Here is a 22,330-nt window from a genome sequence, read left to right as displayed (position 1 = left end):
CCTCGTATTGTCAGGCAAGTGTCTCCCCGGGAGAAAGCCCGCTTGATCTTTATGGATTTCTTCTACTAGTACCTTTTTTAGTCTTTTAGCCATAATATCAGCAAAAATTTTGTAATCCACATTGAGCAAAGATATGGGGCGGTAGTTCTTAAGCTGTGTCTTCTCAGACTCTGTTTTCAGTATAAGTGTAATATAAGCTTCCTTCCATGACTCTGGTGCCTTTTTCCCTTCCAGTATTTCATTGCAAACTTCCTTTAAAGGCTGTACTAGCCATTCTTTCAAGGATCTATAATATCTTGAAGTGAAACCATCCAGCCCTGGGGATTTGCCCAATTGCATGTTCTGAATGGCTCCTTCTACCTCCTGGTCTGTTATTTTATAATTCAACATTAGCTTATTTTCTTGAGAGATTTTTTGTAATCCATTTATTTTCAAAAATCGATCAATGTCCATTTCTTTCTGAGTCTCCTGTGTATATAGATGTCTAAAATACCTCTGATAGCACTTCCTGATCTCCACTGGATTCTGTATATTCTTTCCCTCCACTTCCAAATTAGTAATAGTATTAAGTTTTTGTCTTTTTTCATTTGCCAAGCCAGCAGTTTCCCACATTTATTTGCCGATTCAAATGTCTTCTGTCTCATCTGTTTGATCTTCCATTCTATTTCCTGATTCATCAATTTCATTTTGCATAAAGTACTACTCCTCTTTTCTTAACTTTGGCTGATGAAATAAATTCATGTCCCAATCTTTTATTGCTCAATATCTTCCTGTGTAGCCTTATCACATGTGTTTCTTGTAGACAAATCAAATCGAATTGTTCTTTTTTTAATAAATGAAAGACTCTTGCCTTTTTTCCGGGGAGTTGAGTCCATTCACATTCCAGCTTAATACTTGCAGTGCCATGATGTAGTTACTCTGCTTCTCCTCCAACAGCACTTAGTACTTTATCTATTTCTGTCAGTGGTGTTGATTTCCCTCTTTTTGGTGAACTTCTGTCCAAAACTCCTGGCTCTTTTCCAAGTTCTTTCTGCAGATCTTCTCCATGGTTTCCCAAAAACATATCTTTTTCCTCCACTGATCTTATCTTTATCTTTCTTCCTTTAAAGCTAAAGAATAGGCCTTGGGGAAATTCCCACCTGAAGATGATTTTGTTCCTTCTCAACAGGGCAACCAAATCTCCAAAGTTGGACCTAAGATCCAAAAGATGTTGTCAGGGACCTGACATTGGAGCGTGAGGTGGAGGCTGGGCTCCAAAGCGATGCAGGAGAGGGGACCAGCAGGGGGGAAGGAATTCAACGTAACACCAGTAGAGAAGGGAGGGAGATGGAGGATTCAGAGAGAGGTCTCCAGGACCCTTCATCTGAGACCAGTGGAGAGAGCACGGGCACGCCTTTGCCCACTCCTTCCTTGCGCAGAAGAGTCCCACGCAGGGAGAGTAGGCAGAGACTTGGCGTCAAACAGCTCTTATGCTGGAAGAGGTTCAAGAAACGCCCACTGACGGATTCTGCAAGCGACTGAACGACCACGGAGTGAGGGCTTTCAGCCAAAAGCATGGTTAGCCAGGCAATCTAGCCAAAAGTGACGGCAACTTATGCACAAGTAACCCCTTATAACCATTACAGATGTTTTGGTATATCTTTAAAGATTTCCACTCTTGACTGCAGAATTGTCAAAGAATTCTGAAAGTGCAGACCCAAAATTTTATCTCTCTCTTCTTTAGATTGGAGAGTAATCAGACAGTCCCTTATTTTATTCTTGTTTCCTCATCTTCCAAGTCTGAAGGCCCTCACAATTTTGAATTCTTCTTGTTTCAAATCCAACTTCCAGAACTCTGCAAATTCCTGTGTCAGAAATTCTATCAAACTGCCCTTCTCTAATTCAGGTACAGCTCTAATCGTTAAATTCGTCTGTTTTTCCTTAAGTTCAATCATAGAAAGTGTCAATTTATGGTCCTCAATTTGCCTCTGTAGATCTGGGACTTTCTCTGTTTCCAGTTGTGTTATCTTAAATTCCACAGCAGCAGCTTTTTCCTTAGCTTCATCTGCAGTCTGTCGGATCAAAGTAGATTCCTGCAACAATTTCTGAATAGATTCTGTATTAGTGTTCACCTTTTGTCCCAAGCTATTTAAGCTTTCTGTATTTAAGTCAATTTTAGTGGTTGCTGCGTCTACCTTCACTTTTGCCTCGTCCACTGTCATCTTTGTCTCTTCAACCGTCTTATTTGTCTCTTCAACCCTCTTATTAAGTTGCTCCAAAGATTCATTAATCTTGGCCAGTGCAATCGCTAAAACATATTCTGATGACATTCCACTAGGCTTAGATTGTGTTGGTACAGTCGCAGATGGGGTAGGGAGACCAACGGCTGATGGTCTTCACTGCCAAATCTTCCCAGACCTTGTTGTTTTGTCTGGGAATGACGAGTCTACTTTTTCTTTCCCATGTGCCATAACACTTAAACAATAGAAGAGCCAAGGTCAATCCCAGCTACACAGTTTCTCTTTGCAAGTGGAAAATTCCCCTAGTATCAATTTCAGAAACTTCCTCTAGGTGGAAACAGTTGCAATAGTCCAAAATGACACCTTTTAAACTCAAATAAAAAAAATAAACATTTCCATTTTTTTGTTACTGTCAGAGCTGCCTCCAGGTCCCAGCTCACAGAGGACCAACGCTAGGCTGTAGTTATGTACAAAAGTCTTTATTGAGATTCAGTTTCCATTTTAAAGCCGCAGCGTGCAGCTCTACGTCCCGACCTTAGACCGGCGAAGTCCCGTCTGAGTCTCCTCCCCTTCCACACCAGTTTAAGACTCTCGCCTTGCTCCACCTCTTCCTAAGTTCCTTTCTCCTCTGGGCCCTCCTGCCCGCTAGGGTCTCATCTTTCCTGGACTCCTCTGACGCTGACCCCGATGATTCTTGCCCCTCCTTCCGGCGGGCTTTAGGACCTGGTTCCCTATCCGGGCTACCTTCTGTGCCGCTCGCCTGTACCTTTGAACTTGGCGCACGCGCCCAGCCTGCAACTTTCCTCTTGACCGTTAACTCGCTCTCCGATGGAGGCGTGGTCAACCCTGACTCATCTTCTCTCGCTGGTGGTGCATATGTGGGCTCTGACACCTGGAACTCCTCCCCCCCACTGCGCTCTGGTGGGGAAGCTGGTCCTGATTTCCAACTGCTGCTCTGGGAGTCCCCGCTGGCCCCTTGCTTCTGGGGTCGCCCCTTGGCTCGCCCCTTGCCCTGCCCATCGGCGCCCCCTTCTGTGAATCTTCCGATTCGCTGGAGAGGCTCATGGAATCTCTCGGGCTGCTGTCATATTCTCCTACGCTGCCCTCGGATTGCTCCCCCTCGCTCTCCATCTCTTCTCCTCCCTGCGCTCCCGCTGAGTCCCTGACAGTTACTTTCCAGTTACTTTCCCTCCTTTTTAAGAGCAGAAGAGGACAACTAACCACAATGTATCTCTCTTGCTGAGCTAGCTGTCAGCAAGTCGTCTATTCACAGTTAATACGCAGTTCAAAGCACAACAGTCTTTGTCTATTGGCAGCCCGTTCCCAAGTTTTGAGCAGTGGATTTTAACTTCTTTCCCTCTCTCTTGCAGGTATATATAGTCCAAAACTCCCCCCTCCTTCCCCTGCTTCCTGGGGGGGGGTTGATACTTTTTGTGTTAGGAAATTAATCCTTTCCAGTCGGATTTCCAAAACTTTAGCTTGTAGTCTCTTTGCTTTGATCTATTTACAAAAGCGGAAGGCGGACTTCCTGTTTAAACCTCCCCGCATCGGTGCCAAATTAAGTCTTTTTCGTCCTTTTATACTTCCATTTTTTCCTATTCACGGGTAGTTGCTTTTGAGGTTGAATTGTCACAGGAAGAAGTCAGCGCTCTCCGGTAACGGCTGTGCGGCTTCGCTCCAAGGAAAAAGCAGTTGATTCATAGCACCGCGCCGCTCACCCCGCTTCGCTCTGGAACTGTAATCGGTATTCCCCGCGAATTGGGGGGCCCCAAAAGGTGCCCGCCGAATCCCACACTCACAGGCTTCTCCCGCCTGTGATTTTTGAAGGGTCTCCACTTCGCCGTAGTGGTACAGACCCGATTTCCTCGAGGCAGATCCCTCCTAGTCAGAAGGATTCCACCATTACCGATGGCGCTAACCCGAAAGTCCCCAAGAGTTTGGATTTGATATCCCGCCTTTCTCTCCCTTTAAGGAGTCTCAAAGCGGCTAACATTCTCCTTTCCCTTCCTCCCCCACAACAAACACTCTGTGAGGTGAGTGGGGCTGAGAGACTTCAAAGAAGTGTGACTGGCCCAAGGTCACCCAACAGCTGCATGTGGAGGAGCAGAGACGTGAACCCGGTTCCCCAGATTAGGAGACTACCACTCTTAACCACTACACCACACTGGCTCTCAGTCGGCAAAGGTGGCAGAGGGGCACAGGGCAAGAGAGCTGTGCTTAGGTGGCCCTCCCTAGGCTTGCCCCAGGGCTTTTTCCCCAGCCAGAACTCACTGGAACTCAGTTCTGGCTGTTGAATGGTTGAATGTTGAATGGTTGAATGTTGAATGGCTGTGTCAGCATTTGGGTGTAGTATATAAGGAGCAGCACCTAGCTCTCCCATTACCCTGGGGGATTGGTTGGTGGTTGGGTCTGGTTTGTTGTTGATGTATTTAGTGTTTTTGTTTTTGTTATTAAAACCTTGTTTAAGTTATTTTTGAGTCCCTTTTTAATGCATGGTCTCCCCAGCAAGCTCTCTGCAGTGCTACTATACTGCAAATAGCTAACATCTTTGGTTATGGGCCCAGCTGCTGAGTGGATGACTGCATATTTTTGGACTCTGAGAAAGCTTTGAAAACTCCTTCTCCTGCTAGTGTAGTTTCTGTGGGTCTGGAAGAGTTCCAGAATGGTTGACCGGGTTCCAGAAGCTGAGAAGGCTCTGGTGTTCCCACAGCTAACAGATGAGAACTATAGTTTATGGTCTTTTCGGGTGGAGGCGCTTTTGACCTCTAGAGAAGTATGGACCTATGCAACTGATGACCCTCCTGACCCTGTAACTAATGCTTCGTCAAAAGGAGATGCAAAAGCCAGGGCAATAATTAATTTGGCAGTCAGCGACCAGCAAGTAGTCTATATAAGAAATAAGAAAACTGCCAAAGAAATGTGGGACAGTCTTGCAGCAGTGCATATTGGAAAAGAGTCAGTGTCTGCATTGACGTTTTTCAAGCAGCTGTACCAGACCAAGTTGCAGCCTGGTAGTGATTTGGCAGCACACTTGAGACGTCTGGAGGCAATACACTGCGAATTAATTCGAAGGGACATGGAGATACCTTATATTCAGTATGTTTTTATCATTCTTTCTTCCCTTAATGAGGACTTTGATGGTGTAGCTAGCCAAATATCTGCCGTTCCACCAGCACAATTAACCGTGGAAGGGGTAACGGCATGATTAGCGGACTTCCGGGTTAGCGCCATCGGCAATGGCAGCATTCCTCTGACTGAGAGGAACCCGCTCCGTGGAATTCGGGTCGTACCGCCACGGCGAAGGCGGAGACCCTTTAGAAATCCCAGGCGGATGAAGCCTGGGAACGTGGGATTCGGTTGACACCAGGAGCGCCCCCCTACCCACAGGGAAACCCCTTTTCGGGGGTTCCGAAGTGACGTGGGGTGAGCGGCGCGGTGTTTTGAATCGACTGCTATTTTTACGGAGTGAAGCCGCGTAGCCGTTGCCAGAGAGCGCTGACTTTTTCTTGTGGACAAATGGATTTTAAACAACAACCCGTGAGTAGAACGGAAATTGGAATTCTAAAGTATTTAAAGTTTTTTTTTAAAAAAAAATTGGTACCGATCAGGGAAGGTCCAAACAGGAAGTCCGCCTCCCCTTTCTGTAAATAAACTGAAGCAAAGAACCAGTTAACTAAGGTCGTGGAGAGTTTTGTGTAAAGGACCTAAATTCCATTGATTGAAACTATCATCAATATCTTTTTTGGAAGCAGGGGAACCTGCAGGAGAAGGTTAAAATCTGTGAAATTGAAGTGCCACATCCCCAGACCCGGGAGTGGTCTGTGTGAGCCCGTTGACAGTGATTTGACAGCTGTCAAGTTAGCTGTTAGGATACAAAAGAAGGACTTTGTTTCTACTGCCTGTTTTTGTTACAACTTTATGTTTAAAAGGAAGAAAGGAACTGTTATAATTCAATGTATGGGACCTTTGGGTCTGTGCTGGAAGGAGTGAAAAAGAATTTGAATCCCTCTAGAGGGAGCTTTGGGTTATTGTCGTAAGGATGCAGCTAAAGATAAAAGCCTTGAGAAACTAGTTTTTGACCTTGGACTATTTAAGTATGGCTGGTAGGAAGGAAATCGAGTGTGAACTGAACAGGACATTTTATCTCTTGGGAAAGCTGCAAGACCAGATAAATGTTATGGCTACTAACGTGGTAATCTTGGAAACAAAAGTAGGTTTTGGCAAAGAAGTGGACAAGAACCAAGCACAGGAACCTCTTTCAACTGAACAAATTGAAAAATTTGAAAAGGAGAATCTTGTTGTGAGCAAAGTGAGGAAAGGGGGAGCCGTAACCCTACAGAGGCAAATAGTGGATTACTACTTGAGGCCCTACATGATGACAGCTAGGAGAAGTAAATATTTGGAGATGGAAGCCTGGTTTGGCCTGGAAGATGAAAGATGGAGAGATCACCCTATGTGGAGATCAAATGACCTTTGGAATATAAATCCGAGCCAGGTGGAGATTGGAAGATTGGAGCTTTGGGGGCCTTTGGATTTGAAAAGAGTGTGAAACAAGATTTGGAATACTTTATAGGCCCTACTTTTAACTATGGAAGTTTGGCAGGAAGTAATATGATGACTGTTGGATTGGGGCTTCCCCAAGATCTGATTTTCAACATTAAAGACTATCAAAAAGACTGGCAGAGGGGACAGGAGAGAGACTTAAGAGCCTCGGATTTAAGATCTCCGGGCTGATGGTTTTCCGAGATTAATGGAACTATTGAAGGGCCGAAACTGGGGAGGGGATTTGGTGAAAGAAAATTGGGAATCTAAAGTATATATAATATAAATTTGTTTTTTTTTAATGAGAGATGGGAAAATCGCGGAATTGAATTTTTTCTTTGACCTTAGGGGAAATGTCTTAAGAATAAGTAAAGATATATAAATTTTAATGGGAAATAAGATTAAACAAAGTTAAAGTGGATGATAACTTGGTGAAGGAAAGAATGGAAAATTACAGTATATTAAGATAAGATATGAGGATAAAATTAAGATCAAGGATGTGTTGAAATATTTATATGAATTAAAATATAAAGAGGGGAAGTATAGTATGTTAAGATAAACTATTAGGATAAAAACAAGGTTGGAAGGATTTGCTAGAATATCTAACAGAATTAGAATACAAAAATGGGAGGCATGAGGAAGTCAAGGAAATAAGTGATTGCAACTAAGCGAGTTAAAGGTTTGATTTGCTTTTTTACTTTTTTTTCTTTTTACCTTTGTTTTTTATCTTTCTTTTTTCTGTATTTTGATATATGTATTGTTTTTTTTCTTATTTTCTTTTTTGACTGTATTTTTTCTTATTTTTTTGTAACCTTTAAAATCTTAATAAAAATTTATTAAAAAAAAATAACGGCATGATTAATGGGCGAGTTGGATAGAAGGGAGGCTTGTGCCATAAGCACTCCTATTTCCAGAAACAATGAGGAACGCCATATGCAAACTTGTGTTGATACGACTGCATTTAAAGCTGCAAAGCGTTGTTGGTTCTGCAATAAGCAGGGACATTTTGCAAAGGACTGCAGATCCAAAAGAAAGCAAAGTACTCCCAAGTCTGTTTCTGTTCGTCAGTCACAGTCATCAGCCCAGCAGCCAACATTGTACCGTAAAGACAGAAACGAGCCGCGAGCTTTTCATGCTCGGACTACAGATCGTAAAAGAATTAAAGGTGCCAAGTGGAAGTCTTTTATTGTGGACTCAGGAGCATCTCAGCACATTTGCAACAATCGAAGCTTGTTTATTTCTTTCGAAGAGGATATTGGTAATGTACATTTAGCCAATTCACAAGTCTTGCAGTCGCTTGGCAGGGGTACTATTAAACTTGACTCTTTAAACATTACGATAGCGAACTGCATTTACTGCCCGTCAGTGGACAATTTATTGTCAGTAAGAAGTTTTGCTCATCAAGGCATAACTGTGCGTTTCTTAAAGTCAATGTGTGAGTTTTTCAATGGGAACAAACGTCTATTGTATGCCCGGGACTCTGATTATATAGACTGTATTTTCACACCTACTCCCAATCGCCTATAAATTGCAGAGCAGCACAGTCAAGCCAGGGGTTGAGGAGTGTAAGGCCACATTCCGGGTGTGTCCATGAAGCACACAGAATTCTGGGACACCTGAATTTTGCTGATGTAATTAAGACAAAGAATATTGTTAATGGTCTAAACTTAAAACCATGTAAATTCTTTATGCAATGTCTATCCTGTTGCAAGAATAAGATTAAGGTTGCACGCAAGGGTAGGTGCTCAGATAGGAAAGTAACTGAGCCATTTGAGCATGTACATTGTGATTTAGTGGGCCACTCCCACCATCATTAGGAGGTTCTAGGTACTGGCTTACCCTGATAGACCAGTATAGTAGATATTGTTGGACTTATGCAATAGCTGAGAAGTCCCAAGTACAGAGCTTTTTGCAACTGGGTAAAAATGCATTTTAACAAACCAATTAAGTATCTGTTTTCTGACCGGGGCGGGGAATTTTTTTCTGAGGCACAGGGGCCTACTCACGAGTTATCTTGCCCCCGAAGTCCCTGGCAAAATGGGTTTGTTGAAGTTGTGCAGCATGACCTGCAGGCAGGGGTTAAAACTTATCTGTACGATACTAATCTGCCCAAACTTATCTGTACGATACTAATCTGCCCAAAGTCTTTTGGGCTGAAGCGCTCAATGCCTTTTGTTACGTTAGAAATCGCAGTTATCATTCTGGTTTAGATGTCACCCCCTATGAGAAGCTGTTTAAAAAACGCCCTAATCTGAAATACCTACGCATTTGGGATTCAGATGTAATTATGCATTATCCCGCTAAGCAGAAATTGGGTGAGTGTAGTGTTCTGAGAAAATTAATGGGCTACCAGAAGGGGGCGTACAGAATTTACATACCAGCAACTGGCAAATTTCATATTACCAGAAGCATGATACAAACTGTAAATTGGAATGGCGGTATAAATGATACTGAGGAAGAAGAGGAAGAAGCAGCAGCAGCAGCAGGAAATGGTCTTCTGAATTAATGGAACAAGACAAAAAGCCTGTTAAATCTGATAATTTGTTTGATGATTTAAAGTCACAGGCACCCGAGGGGAGGTTAGATTCTCTTGAGTTTTCTGACCGTGATCTTAGCCTACAGGCACCTCTTCAGTCTGACAATGATGATTTACAACCTGAAACTAGTAGTTTACTTAGTCCCATTAAGTCTGAGGAGTCTGACTCTCCTTCCGGACTGAGATGTTCAGACAGAAAGAGACAGAAGCCACAATGTTTTGCAGATGAACTTTTAAATACTGTGTATGCCAATAAGGCGGTTTATGAGCCAAAAAGCTACAATGATGTTCAGAATTTACCTAAGCACCAAGTAAATTGGTATAAAGCTATCAACTCTGAGATAGCTTCTTTAAAAGAGTATAACACCTGGTCTCTTGTACCACAAACCCCAGATATGAGACTTATTGATTCAAAATGGGTTTAAGAAAATGCAAATGGGAAGGAAACGCCTATGGTATGTGGTTTCACCTTAACAGGTGAAGATAAGCCATTTCCTAACAAAACTTTGTATCGTTCTGCTATAGGCAAGCTAAATTTCATTCAAAGAATCTCAAGACCAGATATAACTTATGCTTTTCACTTTCTGGCAAAATTTGTGGAAAAGCCCACTACGCAATGTTTCTCTGCTCTTAAGAGAATGGTAATGTACCTTAAACATACCAAACATTATAGGTTGCAGTTTACATCATGTATTGACAAAGGTTTTGAAATTTTCTGCGATGCATCTCATGCAGTGGAACAAAATAATTGCAGGGGTGTGTCTGGTATGGTGTTTTGTTATAAAGGTTGTCCATTTGAATGGAAGTCCCAGACACAAACCATTATTTGTCTCTCCACAACAGAGAGTGAATTATGTGCATGCGTTCAGGCCACTCGTGATGTGGAATGGTATCTGCAAGTATTTGCAGACCTACAGATGAAAGTAACACTACTAGTAAGAGTTTACCTTGATTCCCAGAGCGGACTCGCTATCCTGTTTTCAGAGACCAATACGCAGCGCACTAGAGTCTTAAGGTTACGTTTACAGTTAGTAAAGAAACTTATTGCTGATGAAATGATTGTATTTCAATATGTTCCAGGTGACAATCAAATTGCAGACATTTTTACTAAAGCACTTCCAAAGGTTACACATGAAAGACATATACAAAATATGCTTTATGTTTTTGTTCCACAATGATGAACCGCAGGGGAAATGTTGAATGGTTTCTTTAAATGTAAAGGTTCATCATTGTTCCACCAGTTGTGTATGTCTTTAAGGGGCCAGAGCAAAATAACGAGACCCAGCTTTACAGCTGTGAAACATAGCAGGTGCTGAGTTGTATTGATTAAACTGTGTCAGCATTTGGGTATAGTATATAAGGAGCAGCACCTAGCTTTCCCATTACCCTGGGGGATGGGTTGGTGGTTGGGTCTGGTTTGTTGTTGGTGTATTTAGTGTATAAGGAGTTTTTGTTTTTGTTATTAAAATCTTGTTTAAGTTATTTTTGAGTCCCTTTTTATGCATTGTCTCCCCAGCAAGCTCTCTGCAGTGCTACTATACTGCAAAAAGCTAACACTGGCACCTCTCAGGTGGGCACTATTGCCATTATAAGAGAACAAGGGTGGTGAGTTTATGGTGAGTCCTGGCACCTCTTTTTCTAGAAAAATAGCACTGGCTGGCACCTTCCCCTGGAATGGCCATGCCATACAGCTTTCATCTAGTTCACACCTGAACTTTCCAACGCAATACGATTTGAAATTGCAGCGTTAAGCCTTGGTCACTCACATCAAAGTCCAAATGCTCGGAGACATATTTCAGGAGTATGTTGGTGGTCTTGACTGCTCTTTGCCTCTCACTGATTTTTGTGGAGTCAATCCAGCCATTTGTGTGCTGCGGGAGAGAAATCATCGTCATCACATGGAAGGACAACCCTTAATCCAGGTTTGCAAATTCACAAAGCTTCATAGAGGGGACAAATTGCAAAAGGGGGTTGTTTTGTAAAGGAGAAAGTTTGCTGCAATTTGTTTATTATTATTATTATTATTAATAATAATAATAATAATAATAATACCCCACCTTTTTCCCAGACAGGGACTCGAGGCAGCTTAGTAGAATTAGATATTAATTGGCTCTTGGTTGCTTTTGTTTTATTATGCATTTTCTGTTCTGATTTTGTATTTTTATGTTGTGAACCGCCCTGCGACCTGTCATTGGTGTGTTTGTGTGTGTGATAATTACAACAATACAACATACACCTCACCACAGCCATAGCAATGGAATGCAGGAAGCATCCTTAGACCAAGCCCAGCCATTGATCCACAGGTAATGAGGGCTGGCAGTTGGCCCTTTGGCCTTTCAGACAGAGAGCCTTTTCCCAGCCCCACTGGAGATGCTGAGGACTGAACCTGGGACCTTGGGCATGCAAGACAGATGCTCTGCCCCGAGCCACGGCCCTTCCCCATATGCCATGAGCAGAGGACATATCTTGTGTGCCTTGCACAAGCATTGCTAGCAGAACAGAGGCCCACTTGACCATCAGCACCCACAACCAGCGAGTTGACCACAGATGCCCCCCGTGCAATCATTTCAGGAGGGTCTGTCCTCCGGCATGGGAGCTGCTGCTTCCCCCTGCTCTGACACCTTGGGGACTCCCTTACCACTAATATCTTCTGCAGCGTCTCCAGAGAGGGGGCCTCCGACAGCAAGCTGGTGAGCATGTTGAGCCAGATGTAGATCGTCTCTTGATAACAGTCCTGGAAGGAGAGAAGCAAAAGCAGTTAGAAGCTGAAGACCCCCATGGAAATCCCATATGCTCTGGAGCCTTCTATTTTTTTTTTTTTAATAATATTTATTAAAGATTTTCAAATATAACAAAAGAAAGAAAAACATCCAAATTTAAGGCCTTATTTTCAATATCATCTTTCCAGGACTTCCCCCTCCCCGCCCCCTCTTGTATTCCAATTCTTTCAAATAGATTCAACAAATTCTTACCCCAAATTTTAAAATTATTATCATTAACCCAATTTAAAAAATATTTCCCCATCCCCTAAAATCGACCTGTTCCCTTCCACGAGTTCCCCTCTTTAATATAAGGTACAGATTAACATAAAAGAATTTAAAAAAGAATAAAATATAATTTAACACCCTTTGGATTCCAAATTTCCCTCCCCCCTTTCCCGGTTGCGTTCCCAATGTCCATCAAATCCACTGTCTCCTGGAGCTCCCACATCTGAACCATAATCTAAGCCATAATCCTTCATCAGTCCGCTTTGCCGTCTTTTTAGTAATCTTTACCGTCTTTTAATCATCTTTAATTTCAAATGTCCAATCTTAGAAAGGATCTATCTTCCAACTTTGTCCAGTTCTTGTTTTTCTTGTTGTTCTTGTTGTTCTCTCTTCTCCTCTTTTTTTTTCTTTTTCCCCCCTGCTCTCCTGCACAAATGTTCTAATTCCAAAAAGCTTGTAATTCCTCTACAGAGGCTTTGTTATTCAGGAACAAAACATTACGTCAAGTCCCTTCCATTCTTCAATAGATAAATCTATTGTCTCCTTTAGTGTGTAGACCTCTGTAGACAAAATAGTGTTCCATTTCTGCAGTTTCCCAGGAGATAAAATGTCCGATTCAAATTCCATGCCAACGATACTTGTAATAACCCACAGCTCCTCTAGAGGGATTATAGTAACTCAGTTTCATTCCCGATCTCACCCACCAGTCAAAGTAACTTATTATTCCTTTTTTTAAACAGTTTATATCCAATTTATAACAAATGTAACCAGCAAAGTCCTCGTAACAAAGTTCTCTTTTTGTTCTTCAGTTTTGGCAGCTCCTTTGACAGCTGTCAAAACCTCTATTTCTCCTCTCCAGGCGCTCTCACGGATCGCTCCTGGGGTTTCCGGGGGGGGGTTGTATTTTAATTCACATTCCACTTTTCTCCTCCAGCCCAGCTTATAGTTTTCCATCGCGAAATTAATAACTTTATCAAAAAGAAAAGGTTGCGCTCGATCTTAGTTATCAGGTCCTTTGCTTTAGCTCCTCTACAACAGGGGGGAGGTTGACTTCCTTTTTATACCTCCCCCGCTCGCTCCGAATTTAAGAAAAAATTTATTCCCCTTTTTAATCCAAGTTCCAATTACTCACGGGTTGTTCTTTTAAGTCCAGATTTTCAATGGAAGAAGTCAGCGCTCTCCGCCAAATGGCATGCGGCTTCGCTCGGCAGGGGAAGCGGAGGACTCACAGCACCCCCCCTGTCACCCGCTCCGCAGCCTTTAAAAAGGCTCCTTCACGTGGTCGGGGGGGGCAAACGGTGCCAGCCGAGTCACCATGCCCATGGGTTTCAGCGCCCATGGTTTTTGAGGGTCCCCGCGTCGCCGGCGCGGTAGAACCCAGCCCCTGCCGAGCAGACTCCCTCCGGAGCTCGGAGGGAGTCCGCCATTCGGCGATGGCGCCAACCCGGAAGTCCGCTCTGGAGCCTTCTAGTCCAAATTCGTAACAAAGCTTATGCAGGGGTTCAAGCAAGGCACACAAAGAGTCATAAACATCAAACGTTTCTTGATGTATGTAAGGTTACAGGTCATGCGATATAAAGATACAGGACTCCACACTGGGCTCAACTTCCTTGGGGTGTTCCAAGGCAGAGGGCCTTCTTGGTGGTGGGGCCCACCCCGTGGAACACCCTCCTATCAGATGTCAGAGAGATACATCATTATACTTCCATCTGAAGACATCGGAAGGCAGCCCTGCATAGGGAAGTTTTAAATATTTGATGTCTGGCTGTGTTTTAATTTGTTGGAAGCCGCCCAGAGTGGCTAGAGTAACCCAGTCAGATGGGCAGCATATAAACAAACAAACAAACAAATAAAATTAAATGTAGCGTAGGAGGGAGGCATGAGAGTCACAAAATGCAGGCATGCAGGAATCATTCGTGGATGCATTCTAGCCAAAGGTGAAATGCAATAAATATGGAAACAGGATTAAAATCAAAAATATACACCCCAAGTCTCTGGCTGTTACATCATTGTGATGGGTCAAGTGTCTCGGGCAGCATTCTTTGCAGCTTACACGGCTCAGACTCTTTGCCCTCAAATCCTTTAACCTGGCAACCCCATTTTCCTCCAGAAGCAGAAGGTCCAGTCACCTGGCTCTGTGTTGCCGGCACGGAGCTCCCGGCTTTGACCTTCGTAACCTGCAATGATGGCAATTGGAAGACCTTCCTGATGGTTTTTTGTAGCAGCTGAGACCGGAGCAGGGGATCCATGCATGGTCTCAAGGCACTGAAAAGAGAAAGAAGGGGAGAGGAAAGGATCAGCACCCACCAGTCCATAAACCTGGTGAAGAAATATGTACTGTGTCTGGCCGTACTTACGTCATGCGAATGATCGTTTCCATTGCGGAGTGTAAGATGGTGAGTGATGCCATTGGCTCCTCTTTGATGACCTCCTGTGGTGGGGAAGCACACAGCATGTCAGGGAACTGGAGGCGCCATCCCTGCCACCACACCAAGCCCTGAGTTGTGCTCTCTATCCAGCCCACTTGACAACTTCTTTGCAATTGGCAAGTGGGTCCTCCTAGGGGAGGAGAGTGGGCTTCCTGGATCTGGGAATAAGATCCCTTTTTCTCCTGGGCAGAGCTCTACCGCATAAGAACAGCATAAGATCAGCCTTCTGGACCAGGCCAAGGGCCCATCTAGTCCAGCATCCTCACAGCATTCTCACAGTGGCCAACCAGACGTCTGTGAGAAACCAGGGAGCAGACCATGAGCCCAAGAGCCCTCTCCCTGCCTGTGGCTTCCAGCAACTATATTCAGAAACATTGCTTCCTTCCTCTGTGGAGGTAGAACATAGCAATCATGGCTGGGAGCCATCGACAGCCCTCTCCTCCTAGGAGAACCTAGCCTCTTTTACTTAGGCACTGGTGACATTCTGCTGAGGTTGCCACAATGTAGGGCTGCCTTTCAAGTGGGTTTGGAAACTTGAGTTGGAGCAGAACGTGACCACCCAGAAATGGTTTGGGGCCAGATGATCAGAACATGCAACCCAGAGCTAGACCTACACAGCTATTTTTAAGAAAAAACGCTCTGAAAAGAAACCCCAGGAGATTCCCCCCTTTTTTTCTTTTTCTTTTTACTCACTGTGATGCAGAAGGTGAGCTCGTCTTTGTGGGGGAAGGTGACATATCCCACATTCGATTGCACAAGCGCCTTGGTTGTTAGAGTTGCTGCCTTCATAAAGCTCTTCTTCAAATCCTCATTCTGAAAGGAGAAGGGATTTTATAAAATTGAGTTTGAATCAAAATCACAAGGAAACATAAAGCCACACTGACCTAATCCTAATTCTAATCCTTACCCTAACACTAACCCAATCCAAAAACAAAAAATTCCTTCCAGTAGCACCTTAAAGACCAACTAAGTTAGTTCTAGGTATGAGCTTTCATGTGCATGCACACTTCTTCAGATACCAATCCAAAAATTAACCCTAACCCAGAAGTGGTCTTGTTAGATAGTTAAATTCATGTTAAATTGCTGTTTTAGGGTTTCTTTAAAAAAAGTCTGGAACAGATCCATTTTGCATTACTTTCTATGGGAAAGCATGCCTTGGTTTGGAACGCTTTGGTTTCAGAATGGATTAAGTTTGAGAACCAAGGTACCACTGTAATGCCCCATCTGGTCCTAAGTGTGGAGCCAGTATACACCCCAGTCTACAACCCTTCGGTGGATGAAGCCAAAAACCCTGCCCTAGGGCACAGTCTGAAGGCATGTGGTGCAAGGACCTTGATGGAGCTCAGGAGGTCTGCTCAGTGCCTGGATGGTGACCACGGGGGAAATGGTTGCACACCTCCTGGAGACGTATGACAGGAGAAAGGCAGAATATACCATATTTTTTCGAGTATAAGACACCCCCTATTTGGGGGGACTCCAAATTAAGAAAATGGGGGAAGGATTGCCCAGAGTTGCTGAGCTTTTCGGGGGTAGGATTACCCACAGTTGTTCAGCTATTTGGGGGAGGGGATTCCAAAAATTGCTCACCCGCTGAACCTATGCTGCCACTCACACATGTCGCAAAACCCACCTATTGTCTGTCCCTCGCCGGCAGAAACCGCCAATCGCATTCCCAATTTCCGCAGCGACAGCCAATCAACACCACCCCTTGCCGCAGCCACCAATAACGCACACAATAGCTGTTGACTATCTCCGGCTTGCAGCGGCAACCAAACCCACGTCCCTCCTATGCACTCTCTGTGTATAAGATGACCCTCATTTTTAAACATCATTTTTTAATAATAATAAAAAAAAACCTCGTCTTATACACGGAAAAGTATGGTATAGCTGAGAGAACAAACAACAGGAGTCCGTGTGATAATCAGAGCCATACCTTCCTGCTGTTCTGGAATTGGAAGAGGAGCTCCTCTGTGATGAGGTCTATAAAAAGGGGGAGGTCATCCTGCCGTGCCCCGGATGCCATTTGACCACAGCAAAGGATGACGGTGATACTGGCATTCGTCTCGCTAGTATTCTGGAGGGAAAGGATGGGGAAAGTGAGTTTGGGAACCTTAAGTGCAATTGGAGACAAATCACCATTTAGTTGGGACCTTTTAGCAGCTGGGAAAATATTAGTAGTCAGTAAGTTGTTGTGCGAAAGGTGGAGGGCACAAGGAGAAGGGGACAACAGAGGACGAGATGGCTGGACAGCGTTCTTGAAGCTACCAGCATGAGTTTGACCAAGCTGCGGGAGGCAGTGGAAGACAGGAGTGCCTGGCGTGCTCTGGTCCAGGGGGTCACGAAGAGTCGGACACGACTAAGCGACTAAGCAACAACAACAAGTTGTTGTGCAGACTTACAAATTTTGTATTTTTTTTCCTCCAGGAAACTCAAACTGCTGGCAAGCCAGGGCTCCCCCACCCTATATATGTGCATCGGGTTCTTCCTGCCTAAATGTAGAGCCTGACATTTGACCCTATTGAATTTCATTTTGTTAGTTTGGGCCCAGTTCTCCAATCTGTTAAGGTTATCTTGAATCCCGATTCTGTCTTCTGTGGCATTGGCTACCCTTCCCAGTTTGGTGTCATCTGCAAATTTGATGAGCATCCCCTCAATTCCTTCATCCAAGTCTTTTATTTAAAAAAAACGTGGAACAACAACGGGCCAGGACAGAACCCTGTGACACCCCACTGGTCACTTTCCCCCCAGGATGATGAGGAACCATGAAGGTGTTCTCTTTGGGTTCGGTCAGTCAACCAGGGAGAAAGTGCAGGACAGTGTAGGGTAGACTGACCACTGGTGCTCTTTTCCATGGGAGCTGCTTTTTAAAAATTAAAATGAACCAGGTGGATCTGCTCATCTTCTCCATAGTGAGGGTTGGGAAATTTCCTTGGTCATTTACCAACTCACAGCAAAAATCCAGAGGTACCACACTCCTGGGTTTCATTTCTCTTGGATGGCAGAGCACAAGAGAGTTCAGGGCTGCGTTCAGATGCAACAATAAACCAGAGGGCATCAACATAGGTTGGCCTCTAGCTCCCATCAGCCTCAGCCAGCATGGCCAGAGGTCAGGAGGGATGGCAGTCTGTAGCATCTGAAGGGCACCATTTTGGTTACCTCTGTGGTAAACTATGGTTTATTATTGTGTGAATGAGCCTTGGATTCATCGGCTCCTGCTCCCTTCTCCTCTAGCACAGTTGCAAAACGGAGACCGGAAGCTTGAGGGAAGTTAACTGAAAGTGGAAGGAAAAGGATCTGATCTCCTTCCAGCTGGGTTGGAGAATTGGAGAGTCAGGGGCACATGACCCCAAGGCCCCCTCAGGTTATGGAACTGTTAGATCTGCACGCAGTTACTATGCCTTGTGAGATAAGATGGCGCCCAGTACACTTCTGCTGCGCCGATGGACGTCTGTGCCGATAGAAAACTTGAGCTCCCTTAGCTCTCTTAGCAAAGTCCTTAGCAGAGTTTTGCAGCTGCAGAAACTGTTGCCTTGTGTGTGGATAATAAATCAGACTGAATGCAGGCTTCTTGCTAAACTCCAACAGTCTTTTAATGAGTAGAAAAACATCATAAATCAGCCCGGCGAAAGAGCAGACATCCTTTCGCCTCTCAGCCAAAAACGAAAGAAACTCTCACACAAAGAAAGATTCCCGTATGTGAACATAACCACGCCTCAGAATGTGAGACGTCACACAGAACTGTTTAACCCTGTAAGTTTTGATTCTCCTCACATGCCTTTGTAATAATTCGCTTAATTGACAAATATATAGAGGTGAACACAGAGAGCGACACTCAACTATGCTTTGCTTCAAGTAGACCTGTCGAAATGAATGGGCCTAACTTAGTCATCTTCATTAAATTCAGTTGGTCTACTCTAGAACATAGTTGAATGGGGCCAGCAGGCACTCCCGTAAGGCAGAAGAACTCTTGCACGAGAGCAAATTAGGCAGGGGATGCAGCTGAAACCTCTCCCCTCTTTCTCTCTGCCTCTCCCAGCCTGCCGCCTGCCTTCTCTCTTGGGTTCTGCTCCCTCCCCTCAGTTGGAGAGGTGTCCCCTCTTCCAAACTCTAAGAGGTTCTTCATTCAAAGCTTTCTGACAGCAGAACACTCTCCCTTGGGAGGTTGTGGACTCTCCTTCGTTTGAGGTTGGATGGCCATCTCTCAGGGATGCTTAAGATTCCTGCATCGGAGGGGGTTGGACTAGATGACCCTTGGGGGTCCCCATTAGCTTCCACTATTGAAGAAATGCCAACCAACCATCTGACAACCAACCTAAAAACAGGGGTCAGTGTACTTTGGGGGGTGACCAATGGTTTCTAACGAATCTGTTTGACTGACTGACTGAGCCAAGGGATCAGATCAGATCTAGGATCTGGAGCCACAGAGACAGGACTGCTGGAGCCCACTTCAGAAGGATGACTGAGACATACCCACAGAGGAAGCTGTCTGGCTTCCATACTGAGAGCAGATCCAATTGCCTTTTTGGAATGGTAAGGATCCCATCCCTTGAAAAAGAGCATGTTTGGAAATGGGGCAGGATTCGTTCTTTTCCAACATGCTTTGGTGTGGATGTAAAGAGCCGCTAAGGATCCAATCCGCCAGGATCTTCGTCTAACCATTGGCCATGCTGTCAGGGGCTGATGGGAGTTCCAATTCAAAACACACGGATGGGGAAGGGGCACCAGGCTGGGGATGGCTGACCTACACTCTTGCTACGCTCCTTCCTCACTTCACACCCTTACCTCAGACGTCTCAGTATTCCTTGCAATGGCTGCGTGGCCGAAGTCCCGCACTGCCATCAGCACCTGTGAAATATGGGTGCTTGAAGCCACACCGATAGCCTCAGAAATTCCCTAGGGAGAATGAGGCACGTCAAACATGTTGTTTTCTTGATTGCAATTAGTGATAATAATAATAATAAATTTTATTTATATCCCACCCTCCCCAGCCAAAGCTGGGCTCAGGGCGGCTAACAACAATTAAATAGTACAACATTCTAAAAACATTTCATTATAAAAATTAAATAAAATCAATTAAAATGAAATTGATGGCAACCATTAAGCTAAGCTGATCATGAGGGATGGAGGATAAATGTGATTCTGTAAGCAGATTCCTGCGAAATGTGGGGAACCAAATTTAAGAATGGAGAAATGAGACACTTAGAGAACCAATTTGAAGAGATCCTTTCATCCCGGATAATAATAGGGGTGGTTTGAAGAACGATATTTCTGTGGATTCTGATGTGAACTGACCAGACCACACCTCCCAGACTCGTGCAGCTTGCAACGCAAGGATGCCTTGCATTCTGACATTTTCAAATCTTGTGATACAGTTCTTGGCTTCATTAAACACTCAACTACATTAAAATGCATCATTTATTCCCTGGAAGTATTTGTAATCCACCGCTCACCCAAAGGCGCCAGAGCAGGAATATGCACTATCTAAACCAGGGTGCTCCAATTTCTCATACCAAGTGGGCCACAAGAGTAGTTCAGCACAGAACCTGTGGGCCGCACACTGACTTGTCGTGTGGGAGAGGGGAGCAAGGCCACAATTTGACACACACGCCCCGGCCCGCATGCTGCCTTCCCAAAGGTAGGCAGGTGAGGCGCTGGGTTTTGGGAAGGAGGCACGAGGCTCTGGCGGGACCTAGAGCCTTCCCACCTTCTTGCCAAAGGTGGGAAAGAGCTAACTGAGGACTCTAGGACCCTGACAGATCACACCTGCCTCCTTCCCCAAGCCCAGCACCTCCTTACCCAGCTTTGGGAAGGCAGTGCAAGGCCTACAGGTGTGTAGGGGTGCCTCCAAGCTTGCTGAGGGCTGCCAAGAAAGGCATTGAGGGCCACTTGCTGGCTGCTCTGATCTAACCCAAAACTAAACAAATCTGCCCAGATATGTTGAATGCTGAAAAGCAGTTGCTCCTGTAAGAGGCTTTGAGGGGGTGAGTGGGTGGGCACAAAATCCTTGGAGGGAGGAAGGTCATGAGCAGAGACCAATCCGGAAATCAGGACAGAGGGCTGGTGGGGTAATGTCAGGGACTGGCTGGATGAGTAAGAGTGGGGGACCCTGGATTGTGGTGGTGGGACACTGGGGAGCAGCCTGGGGAGGCGCTTGAATCAGGAGGGTTCAGAAGGAGGAGGCTCTTCCAGGACAGTCTCCGTGTGAGCGCAGTCCCAGTCCCACTGGCTCTCCTCCCCCCTGACATCCCACACATTCACTCACCTCTCTGTCTGCTTCCTCTTCGAGAGGCAACCTCAGGAGTAAGTGCAGGTACTGGTGGACTGTCTCTGCGCTCCTGGAATCCCGCAGCTTGAGTCCATAGTATCTATAGAGGGCGTTCTAAGGGTTGGGGAAGGTTTGGGTGAGTCACAGGGAGGAGACCCCACCAGCTACATCAACTGCTTTTGGAAAACCAAAGAATTTCAATTTTACCGTCTGAAAATGTCGGGTAATACTAAATAATAATAATAGATTGCAAGTACTAGGCAATTGTTTTAATGATTTGTATGCAATTTTACACATCTTCTGAATTCCCAAGTCACGTTACAACTCTTTAAAGGTAAAGGTAAAGGGACCCCTGACAATTAAGTCCAATCGCAAACGACTCTGGGCTTAAAGCTCATCTCGCTTTAAGGCCGAGGGAGCCGGCATTTGTCCGCTTCCACAGACAGTTTTTCCAGGTCATGTGGCCAGCATGTCTAAGCCGCTTCTGGCGAAACCAGAGCAGCACACGAAAATGCCGTTTACCTTCCAGCCGGAGCAGTACTGGCTTCAGCTGGGGAGGGTGGGATATAAATATATTATTATTATTATTATTATTATTATTATTATTATTATTATTTACTTGCACTATGTGCTTTTGAACTGCTAGGTGGGCAGGAGCTGGGGCCGAACAACGGGAGCTCACCCCATCGCAGGGATTCGAACCGCCGACCTTCCGATCGGCAAGCCCAAGCGGCACAGTGGTTTAACCCACAGCACCACCCACGTCCCTATTACAACTCTTTAGTACTCCTCATTTGGGGAATTTGAAAGTTGACAAGTTCAGCATGTCCTAATTGCTCTGCCTCCACTGTTGGAGGCAGGAATGCTTCTGAATACCAGTTGCTGGAAACCACAGGAAGGGGAGAGGGCTCTGTGTTCGAATTCTGCTTTCCAGTTTCCCATGGGCATCTGGTTGGCCACTGTGAGATAAGGATGCTGGTCTAACCCAGCAGCCTCGTCTTTCATTCTCATGACACACTTTTGTCCTAGATACGCTGACCCTAGGCTCTTCCTGCTTTTTTAGAGGACTAATACCTGCACCTGCAGCCTCTTACAGGTGTCCCCAGCCTCCCTCCACAGTAATGTGATTGGCTGTCACCGGTTTAAAAGGGAAGCCTGTCCAATAGTGGTGGAGTGGTGTAGATGAGTGTGGAGTCTTCTTTTGCCTCAAGGTGCAGGTACTCTGTCTGATTAGATGAACTGCTTTTGTAGATATTTGTATATATATTTAGCTCACAATAATAAATACTGCACTAAAGAACCTAGGACTCTGAGCTTTCTGCTAAAAGCGCCGTGAGGAATTCGTGACAGGG

The 22,330-nt window shown here is 44.9% G+C and overlaps 2 protein-coding genes across 2 annotated transcripts in view; both read right to left on the bottom strand.

Annotated features, from left to right (window-relative positions):
- Positions 1 to 10,921: 10,921 nt before the first annotated feature.
- Positions 10,922 to 14,664, bottom strand: LOC307207798 (maestro heat-like repeat-containing protein family member 7; the record flags this gene model as incomplete). Its single annotated transcript, XM_079961859.1, has 4 exons — positions 10,922 to 11,168; positions 11,936 to 12,031; positions 14,414 to 14,549; positions 14,642 to 14,664. The coding sequence occupies 4 exons, from the start codon at positions 14,662 to 14,664 to the stop codon at positions 11,001 to 11,003; spliced, it is 423 nt and encodes a 140-aa protein (XP_079817985.1). The 3' UTR covers positions 10,922 to 11,000.
- The window catches only part of LOC307208303 (maestro heat-like repeat family member 5), a 25,691-nt gene continuing 17,890 nt past the window's right edge, over positions 14,530 to 22,330 (bottom strand). The window contains exons 4-9 of the mRNA XM_079962977.1: positions 20,976 to 21,092; positions 19,496 to 19,606; positions 16,647 to 16,787; positions 15,407 to 15,526; positions 14,642 to 15,007; positions 14,530 to 14,549 (exon numbers count right to left, since the gene is read on the bottom strand). Of these exons, the coding sequence (XP_079819103.1) occupies positions 14,987 to 15,007; positions 15,407 to 15,526; positions 16,647 to 16,787; positions 19,496 to 19,606; positions 20,976 to 21,092 (510 nt within the window). The 3' untranslated portion in view covers positions 14,530 to 14,549; positions 14,642 to 14,986. The remainder of the gene's footprint in view (positions 14,550 to 14,641; positions 15,008 to 15,406; positions 15,527 to 16,646; positions 16,788 to 19,495; positions 19,607 to 20,975; positions 21,093 to 22,330) is intronic.

This window comes from Podarcis cretensis (genome assembly GCF_951804945.1).
Source record: "Podarcis cretensis genome assembly, chromosome: Z".
Taxonomy (NCBI): Eukaryota; Metazoa; Chordata; class Lepidosauria; order Squamata; family Lacertidae; genus Podarcis; species Podarcis cretensis.
The sequence above is the reverse complement of the archived record's forward strand: the minus strand, read 5'-3'. Positions and strand labels throughout refer to the sequence as shown.